General features: G+C 31.1%; 1 protein-coding gene across 2 annotated transcripts in view; it reads right to left on the bottom strand.

Moving 5' to 3' along the window:
• Nucleotides 1-5,804: 5,804 nt before the first annotated feature.
• Nucleotides 5,805-10,656, bottom strand: part of LOC102592283 (ubiquitin domain-containing protein DSK2b-like) — a 7,671-nt gene continuing 2,819 nt past the window's right edge. Inside the window, exons 3-8 of one of the 2 annotated variants that reach the window (XM_015314117.1) lie at nt 10,400-10,587; nt 10,172-10,261; nt 8,409-8,464; nt 8,064-8,092; nt 6,185-6,274; nt 5,805-6,093 (exon numbers count right to left, since the gene is read on the bottom strand). In XM_015314117.1, the coding sequence (XP_015169603.1) occupies nt 6,032-6,093; nt 6,185-6,274; nt 8,064-8,092; nt 8,409-8,464; nt 10,172-10,261; nt 10,400-10,587 (515 nt within the window). In that variant the 3' untranslated portion in view covers nt 5,805-6,031. Of the gene's footprint in view, nt 6,097-6,184; nt 6,275-8,063; nt 8,093-8,408; nt 8,465-10,171; nt 10,262-10,399; nt 10,588-10,656 lie in introns of both variants that reach the window. The other variant, XM_015314113.1, reaches the window with a different exon arrangement.

The raw sequence follows: 10,656 nt of genomic DNA on the forward strand, positions 1-10,656 counted from the left end.
AACCCATGCTTTGACCCCAAAAAAAACCCCCCCCCCCCCCCACACACACACACCTTCTTATGCTATTATCTTATGTAGTAATGTAATGTAATATTTATTTTACTCATTCACCATCTATGTGATATTTACATTTTTTTTATATTGTAATATTATATTATATTTTTGAATCTATATGGATTTTCTAAAACGTTATAATTAAGTAGAAAGTTACCGAACAAAATATTATAAGCAGAATAATCCTCTTGTGTTGTTGATAAAGTCCTTATAAGGAGGTTCTTTTGAGATATTTGGAGTTTTAGATGTGTCAGAAATTAAGGACAAGTACCATGGAGTCAAGACTTGAGTTAGAACGGTGAGAGGGTGATTCAAAACACTTCTCAATCGTGATTGAGTTGTACTAGGGATCAACCATTAGCTTGTTCTATTTTTCTTTGGAGATGAATGAATTGACACGATATATTCAAAGGAAGGTGTCGTGGTGTATTTTACGTTATTTGCAAATGACATGACTTGACAAGATGCGTACGATGGAGTTAATGATAAGATGAATGTTTGGAGACATATCTTGGAGTCTAAATGTTTTAGATTAAGTAGAACTAAAGCATAATACTTGAAGTCAAAAGTTTGTGACGCAATACATGAAACATAAGTAGAAGTGAAGATCAATGCAAAATTCATATCTAAGTTTATGGGTCCATATATAATTCAATACAACTGGAAAACCGATGATGTCACACATCATATTGAAGTGGGGTGGGTGAAATTGAGGCACACATTCTTTATTCTATGCGATAAAAATGTGTCCCTATAGATTAAAGGTAAGTTATACATAGTGGTGTGGCTAATTAGACTAACATTATTATATGAGGCAGAGTGTTGTCTAGTAAAAAACAGACACATGCAAAAGATGAATGTAGCGGAGATGAGGATGACTAGCTAGATATATATAGGAAAAGAGGGAAGTGAAGTCCATGACAGACGAGATGAAATACACACAACATTGAGATAGTTCGAAAATGTGAGGAGTAGATGTGTGAATGTGCTAGTAGGAAGGTGTAAGAAGTTGACTATAACAAAAGTTAGAAGAGGTAAAGATATATGCCAAACAAGAACCGGAAGGAGGTGAATAAATAGAAAGCGACATTGTGTCAACCTATAGAGGATCTAACCCTAGATAAGAAAATTTGGAAGTCGAGAATTAAAATGAAAGATTAATAGTAAGTAGTTAAATGTTGTTTCATTACTTGTAGGAGAGGCAAGGGGGCTAGTTTTTTCTCCACTCCTCCTTATTAATAGTATTAGTTTAGTATATGTGCTTTGCGCATGACCAAAGCATGTACCTCATTTAACAACAAACACTATAGAAAAAAAAATCAGATTGAACTATAAATTTTGTAGCTAAATTTTTCGTAGCTAAGATAATATTTTGATAATTCATTGCTTATCCATCCCTAAAAAGAATAAGCATCCATTTTTATTGTTTTACTTTTTGTCAATAACTCATGTTTAATTTATAGTGAAGTGAAATAACTTAACATATATAAGAAAAAATTGAGTGTTCGATACAATGTTGATGATAAGATATTTTGTCAAATGGAATTATTTTTTAAACTACAAAAGTAATCATCCTAATGATCTTTTATTTCTAAAGAAATTGAATTGGATGGTCAATTAAAAATAAAAAAGACAAACGAAAAACAATTCTTTCAAAAGCATATACAAATTAAAAATTAAATAAATTACGAGCTAAACCAAGAAAAGAATGACATAAAAATAGCTTAAAGAACTCACCTGCTGAAGAGCAATCGATATCCATGGAGAATAAAAATGCGGAATACTAATGAAAGTTTTAAACCTTTTTAATAGGAATACAAAATATTACTCCCTCTGTCCCAATTTATGTGGTACTTTTCATTTTTCGAAAGTCAAACAATTTAAGTTTGATCGGGAATTTGCGCATGAAATCTTCATTTTTTTTAAAAATGAAATTTATATATTTGTAAACTACATAAAAAGTACTATAAGTCACAACAATTGATAATTCAAAATGTTTAAAAGATCTATGAAAAATGTACGGTCAAAGTTAGACTTGTTTGAATCTCGAAATCCGAAAAGTGTCACATAAAATGGGACGAAGGGAGTAATAAACTTCCTACTTACAATTCTATTATTATTTTTTTCCTTTTAAACCTACGTAAATTGGACTTTTTTTTCTTTAATAGAAATAATATAATAGTAATAAGTTTTCTACTTGGTCTCCTACTAATTTTTATTTTTTTTCATTTTTATAACCTACGTTAATTTTATTTCTATTAAGCTACTCTTTTTTTCCCTTTTAAGTTTTGATTAAATTTATGTCCAAAACCCTAACTACTTCAAAATTGCAAGTTTTTCCAAAAATCAATGAACATATTTAGGATAGGATTTACTTCTTGTCCAAAATTGATATTTTAAGGATTTATTTTTTGTCCTAAATTGTTGTTTTAAGGATTTATTTCTTGTCCTAAATTGTTCTTTTAAGGGTTTATTTCTTGTACTAAATTTTTGTTTTAAGGATTTATTTCTTGTCCTAAATTGCTTTTACTTTTTTAAGGATTCATGTCTTGTCCTAAATTGCTGTTTTTTAAGGACTTATTTCTTGTCCTAAATATATCAATTTAAATATCTTTACATTTTAGCACTATATAAACGGGACAGTGCGTAAAAATAATGTACAAGTTAAATATTAATTTAGAACAAGCAGTAAATTCTTAAACTTACTATAACCTCCCTGACCAAAATCTATTTATATAGCTAATTATAATTATTAATTACATAGTAAAGTTTGATGGCTGCTCAATTTTAGAGGAGGCTTGGATTAGCTTAAAAATTGAAAACTCATTTTTAACTACCGGGGCTTTAATTTTCAATCCTGACTTAAGCTTGCAATTTAGAAAAATGTATATTATTTTTATGCAGCGGCCAGCTTGTGCGTATCTTAATTAATTTTATAAAATATTTATTATCTTTCATCAACAACATGGTATTAAGTAACTCTTTTCATCAATTATAGGGACAATTAGGAAAAAAAAATATTATTTTATCTTTAGTGTAATTTAAAATTGAGATATATATCTTAATTCTCTAAGGATAACATGCATGTAGCAAGTCCGGCACTAAAATGGACACTTTTTGAATCTTAAACACCAAAGGGACACTCTCTTAAAACACACACCAAAATGGACAGTTCGCTCATTTATGAGCGAACTATAACTATCATCTTTTAACATTGTCATCCCCGTTAACTCCATATCCATGCAAAATAATATTACACAAACTTTAAAATGAGCGAACTACAATTCTTTTTATTAATTCCTCTCGTTAATCTATATATCTTTCTTCCTCATATGAAGTTTTATCTCTTTCTTCAACAATAAATATGCATTATTTCCTGCACATTTTCTCATTCATCTTCTACTTTTTTATACTTTATATTTTATTTTTTAAAATTTGATAGCCGTCTCAACAATCTGAAAAATTTATATATTCAATTGAACCAGATGTTTGTAAATGCAAAGAGTACTACAAAATGAAAACATTGAAGACCCCAAGAAATTATGGTCGTAAGTTTTGGAGTTGTGTGCGTCCAAAGGTAAAAAAAAAAAAAAAAAGTTAGTTCACTTCAAAATATTTGGATATTCACTTGTTTTCTTGTTTTCTTGTTTTGTTATTTTAGGAAAATGATGGATGCAATTATTTTCAGTGGGAATAAAACATGCTAATAAAAAAAAAGAAAAATTATTGAAATATACGTCTTATGTTTCCCTTATTTCTAATATTCCATTCTATTTCTAAAATCCTCTAAAATCTCTTATTTCTCTCCTAATTCTAAATTATTTTATAATGTATTCGAGCTAGTTTTTAATGTATCTGAGCTAGTTTTTAATGTATCCAAGCTACATATTATGTATCCGGTTTATTTTATAATGTATCCGATCGAGCTAGTTTTTAATGTATCCGAGCTACATATTATGTATCCGATTTATTTTACTTTTTCATGGATTAATATAATTACAAACTAAATAGGGCTAGATTGTAATTTCATATTAAAACTATGTAATTTTTAAAATTTATACAAAACTGCCTTATTTTAGTTGGTTCAATTTTTTTTAAAAGAATATATTAGAGTACGTCCGTAACTGAACGAACCACAACATTTTTTTTAAAAGAAAAGATTGGAGTTCTCCCATTACGCACGAACCCAAAAAAAATTATAACAAAAAATGTGCCCAAGTCAATGAACTGCAATAATTTTTATTTTTTTTAAATGGAGTTCATCTGGACAAATCCCAATATATATATTTTTTAATTGTGACATCTTTATTATTTTTCATATATAGTGATGCTCTTAGATCTAACGAAAAATTAATACAAATAAATTAAAATACAATACTCAATTAAAACTGCAATTGGGTAATATTGCTCTTAGAACTACAATTTTTCATTGGGCGATGAGTCATATATTGACCACCTTTTTCATTCAATTCAATTGTAAATATTCAATAGTTGAGAACTTTTGCAGTCAACAATACTAGGCGTCGTAGAAATAAATGGACATTGCTTCAAGTTGCATGGCACAACATTATAATTTATGTAGGGAAACTAGTCATAAAAGGAATCATTGTCCCCGTCGACCTCAGTAGTTTATTACTATTGTTGCAAGCAAATAAATAGTAAAATTTATTTTATGAAAACAATTCTCAAGTTTTTTTATATTTTTATTATTGAAAAAAGTCATGATTTTATGTATTAAAAAGACTTCACAATACACTTAAAATTGAGAAAGAAATAAGAAGAATTGTAGGGAGAACTACTTTTAAAGTTGACAACTTGACATAATATATTATTTTGGATGAATTGAGAGTTAACGGAAATGATAGTGTTAAAGGATGGTAGTTATAGTTAGCCCATAAATGAGCGAATCGTCCGTTTTGATGTATATTTTTAGAGAGGGTCCCTTTTGGTGTTTACAGTTCAAAAAGTGTCTATTTTGATGCTGAACTCTGCCCGTAACTAATCATATTTATAGTGCAATTCCAAAAGTAACAACATTCAAACAAAGTCCAAATAAAATTATTATGGACAAACTTGAACACAATGTTTTGAGAGGCAAATGCGCGAGATGAGACGTTTTATGCAGAGTAAGGTTAGGTATAAACTTATTACAATCACAACAACAACAATTAGAGGTACAAAACAAGAGTACATAAATAGCTGTAATTATAGAAGCTAAGTGACAACATTTTGCTCGATATTTTGTGCCTCCAATGCTTAATTAGACTAATTAGTAGTATTAGTGAAGGTTCAGCTCCTTATAATGTATTATCAAGTACCTACATTTTCTTAGTAACCCTATAAAATATAGCAACCAAATAACAACTGTAACAGTGCAATTGCCAGCCAGCCACAGTTATAAAATGTAAGAATCAAAATTAACCAGGTTTCAAAACAAGACACATTTAACATCAACAATAACAATCTAAGAATTAAGAGGTGATGTAAATCTTTTTATCACTTTTGATTAATAGGAAAATTGAGGATTTGGACTATGGATAGATTGTTGAAGGAAAATTACTGAACTCTAGCTACGATTATTAATATTATAACAAAGTTGAAGGAATAGTTGAATCAAAGGGTGGAAAGAGGAGTATTTGCACCAAAAATAAAGAGTAATTGACGGTATTTTTAGATTAAAAAGAAAAAGTAGGAGGGTGTTACACCTAGCAAAGCAAAAACAAAATGCTACAGGAAAGTAGGCAATAAAGTCACATTATAATGAACAATTTGAAGGGATATTTAACTCAACATAGTATGTACAATGAACTGAAGAAGTAGTTCCTCCACCAATCTCCTTTTCTTGTGTCTACATCAACAATTTCATCTGGATCTATATAGTCATACAAAGAGAATATACATACACTACTCTCCACTGTCTTCTACAAGTTCCTCCACGACAGCGTGCGTGCACATTCCAATAAGTGCTTCTTCACTGTCAAAGAAGCCCATGTCTTGTAATGAACTGGATTAACTGAATTGCATATAATTCCTCTGGGCCTACTACAATAAGATATCAACAGGACTATGAGCATCCGAGTTAAGTCAGAGAGATATAGAGAGAGAATGAGAAAGACGAGAATAAACTAACCATTGAATCTGCCGAGTTCACGCAAACCTTCCCTCTCAAGAGTACTATCAACCACGTTCCTCACCACTTCCATTGCCTGGTTCCTATATTCTGCAATTATTAGAATCACCCACAGCTGATGTGAGTTAACTAGCCAATAATACACAAAAATTGCATCGTATTTGTCCAACCTGAATTATACATTGTATTCCCTCAATAGAAGAAAATAGGCAATAATTTCCTAAATTGTTTCCATCAGCATCTGAATATGACAGCTTTACAGACAATAATCCAATTTGAAATTAAAATCACCAAACAAACTAATCAATCAACTATACCTGAATCTCAAATCAGTTCACATGGATTGAATTTGTTCTATTTAAGTTCATTTATTCCAGTACTAAATAATTTATCGTTTAATGAACATATAGATTCCCTACTCTAAAAAATAAACACTAAAGATATTTTTCCCTAGAACTAGACTTTCCCTAAATCCCGTAAGTCGCACCCATCTTATTCGAACAAACGAGTATCTAACAACAAAAAAGAGATTCCTACCAAACACTTGACCTGATAAAAGACCAACTCATGTATGGATTTCTTTGCTTCTATTTTATTATGAGCTAACAATAAATTCATATTAACTTCGACATCTGCAAGTCTCTCTAATACAACTTTCTATCCCTGTCTTCTTTTATCACCTTCAATCATCATGTTTTCACACATACTGACCAATGCATGTGGAGGTCTACATAGGAGATAGAAAGCCAGACTCTCATCTTATCATTTTTTGTTTGGTCAGATGTGATAATTCTAATCTTAATGACCTCGTATAACTAAATATCCCCGCAGTTTTTATGAAGTTTATCTTGTGGATACACATGGATTTACATTACTCGCATTCACTCCCATATAACATCTTTGATCTCGCAGGCGTTGCATACAACTTGTGTTTCACTTTGTTAGGCGTTCACGTATAACATAACTGTCTTAGCACTCCTCCATTTCCACAATCCTCTTTTAGCTTGTGTCACATCTTCATCTATCATATCATTCTCCTCAAATATGAGAGTAAATATTTCAACTCTCTACATTTTGGCACCACTATCTCATCTAGTCTCATTCGACTGATCTTATTATAACTTGCAGTGAATATAGTTTGTCTTATTTATAGTTTTTATAGGTAGTTTGTTTTATTTCTAATTAACCTAAAAGGCTAAAACCAGAGTTCTTCTTCATAGTTCCAACTTCAGTTGACTTTCTCGCTAATTTCACCAATTAAGAGTGTCATCTAAAATAAGCATTCATCATGGAACCTTTCTTTAGCTTATTCACAAGTGTAAAATAGTATATACAGATCCCCACAATAAACCACCTTTTCCGGATACAAATTTGTATCTCATTTCGTTATTTTCATACTAATATCATTCTTTTGTACAGTTCATTTGTGACATTTATATATTTTATCTGAATTTGTGTCTTCTAAATCCCCACCAAACCCTCATTCTCAACCTATAAATTTCAATCAATATTTTTAACAAAAAAATAAACTCCATTACAGATCTAACAGGTATAAATCCAAATCAGTTCTGTCGCCCTTGTAAAATCTCAAATTTCATACGCAATATAACAAAACAAAGAAGTAGGTTCCTCAGTTGACTAAACAAAAATGAATGTCCATTCATGAAAACATCACAAATAATGTGCATCACAAAAATATAAAGTGTATTGTTCCTAATATGCCAGTTTTGCATTAAAATACTAGACTTAAGCAACGTTTGGAAAATAATGTAAGAAGATTTATTTGCACCTAAATCAAGAGACCATTCCCTCCAAACCTAAGGGTATATTTACAGTTATAAGGATATCAAATTGGGAAATATAGAGAATAAAATATCACCTGTTCGGACAGCTTCCGGTTCTTGTTCTCTGCATGCGGAAAAAATACTTTGTCAGAAGTGATAGACGCAAGGCAGAAAATTACCCCATTGATCCAAATAATCAGAGGAAAAATCTCGAGCCACTCACAAGTTTATCTTTTATCCCACCTAATTAGAAAGGCTTAGACTACTCTTTGGCAAGTGAAATATGAATGCAAGTAATATTTCTTTTTCTTTGGTGAGTGTAGGACAAGAAAACGATGAGTAATAATGAGACAAAGAGATGCACATCATCATATCAGCTGAATCAGGAGGTGTGAGATTTTCCAGCCAAGGAAAATCCATAAATATATGTCCAGACTTACTGGTTTGATTGCGGCCGATCAAGGTGAGGAAATAGCCCTTGTTGTACCAGATATTCCTAAAAGGAAAAAGAATGATTGTCAAAAAAGTCAGAATAAGGATTTTTTTTTTTAAAAAAAAAGGAACGACGGAAGAATATACCCAAAGAATTATGCACACATCATGCTCCATGTCCAGACACATGAATAAAATCAAGTGTCTTTTTGTTGAAGATGAATAAAATGCAATCTCTTTTAATAAAAAAAATAATGTCCAGACACATATCAATAGGATTCTCTTTATGGTACCTCCAAATGGGCAAGATAATGACTTTTAAATTATAAAGATGAAAAATGTTCAATCCAGAATGTCTTATATTGTGCCCAGAAAACATGTTTGATGAATCAGTGACACTTACCAGTAATATGACAAAAAAACATACATCGTGTTCAAGAGAAATAAATACACATATTAATATTCTAATATTTAATGAAATGACAATGTAAAACAGTTTAAATGAACAATAAAGTCTGTAGAAACATAAATAATAAAATCTGAAGTATATTTCTGTATTGAAATAATAAAATCTGAAGGACAGTGTCTATCATGTCATACTTGACACTAAAATCTGTAAAGTTTATTTTTGATAAATTAACATCGTCAGAGCTTAGCTTATTTAGATTAGTAAGAAAAAGAATCTAAATGAGTAATAGCAAGGGTTGAAAGTAGTTCAAGGATGTCCAATAAGAGAAACGAATAACAAATAGACAAGATTTTTTTTGTTTGAATTTTTCTGTTGCTATTTTCCCCTTGTTTTTCATAGTAAATGTTTTTATTCTTTTTCCTTCTATATGCCCAACATTAATATTTAGTGCCTTATCAGTAATCAGTACGACCACTAGATGAGAATGGTTACACTAAGACTACATCTACATTTTCAACACATAGAGACACTACATTTATAAACTCAATTGATAAGCCTGTGACCTCTTGGTGTATCTTTGACAATCTCTCTAAAACAATCTGATCAATCTGCAAAAGCTCAAGGCAAATATATAGGCTTCCAGAGATGTAATTCTTGTGTCTTGTGTTTCCTTCTTATCTCTTTCTGCACCAATTCTACTAAGCATATTTCTGATACTCCCTCCATTTCAATTTGTTTGTCCTACTTTCTTTCTTAGTCTATTTTAAAAAAGTCTTTTTCATTTTATGACAACTCTTCAATTCTAACTTTCCACATGTTCAAGACCACAAGGTTAAAGGGTGTTATGGAATTCTAACTATCTTTAGTTTAAGACCACAAGATTCAAAAGTCTTATTTACTTTCTACAACTTCATGCCAAGTCAAAACCAGACAAATAAATTGAAAACGGAAGGAGTAGTACTTTTACCTTTTTGAGTTGTAATTTAACTTATTTACCTCTAGGTGTAAGTTTGCGATAAATCTACTAAGTGCCCGTTTGGATTGACTTAGCCAAAATATTTTTTTAAGCACTTTTGTAGTATTTATGTAAAACAAAAAAGTGCTTTTAAGTGGTGCATGCAGTGTGGCAAAAACAGTATGACTTTTGGCTTATAAGCTAAAAGCCCAAAGCCAATCCAAACAGGCTCTAAACATATTTCTAACATAACTTTTACCTTTTTGAGTTCTAAGTTATCATTAACCTATATGTATCAAAAAAAGAATGAAAGCCGATTTTCTAGATTTGCCACACTGCATGCACCACTTACACATTCTACAATTCCAACAAGCAAAACATAAAGACAGCATGCAAAAATTCTTTACCTGCATCCTCTCAGAGGACGTCAACTGACGAATAAATTCAGGATTTGGCATCATATCCCTGGGATGAGAGTTGGGGTCGAGCCCCATAATCTAACCACCAAGATACTCAAGAAATGAGAAGCTTGACAAGAAATTTTCCATCACAAACAAAAAACCACGAGAAAGAAGAATAAAACCTTAAACTCGCTGACTGTATGTAAACTTTAGTCCAAACAAATAAATAAATACCTCGTTCATGTGCTGCATTATCTGAGAGATGGCTGGGTACTCCATTAACTGATTTTCAGAAGAGGCATCAGGCATGCCACCTAGCATTCGCTGCAAATCTGGTAAGTCATCCAAACCACCAAGAGGGGGTTCCCAAATATTCCTAGCAGCATTTGATCTGGGAGTGGTATTCATTTGGGCACCTCCAACTGCAAAATAGAGGAAAAAGACAATACCCTGCTTATCAAAAGTAGTTGAAGAAGGGGGGGGGGGGGGGA

Source organism: Solanum tuberosum, unplaced genomic scaffold (assembly GCF_000226075.1).
Source record: "Solanum tuberosum cultivar DM 1-3 516 R44 unplaced genomic scaffold, SolTub_3.0 scf00013, whole genome shotgun sequence".
Taxonomy (NCBI): domain Eukaryota; kingdom Viridiplantae; phylum Streptophyta; class Magnoliopsida; order Solanales; family Solanaceae; genus Solanum; species Solanum tuberosum.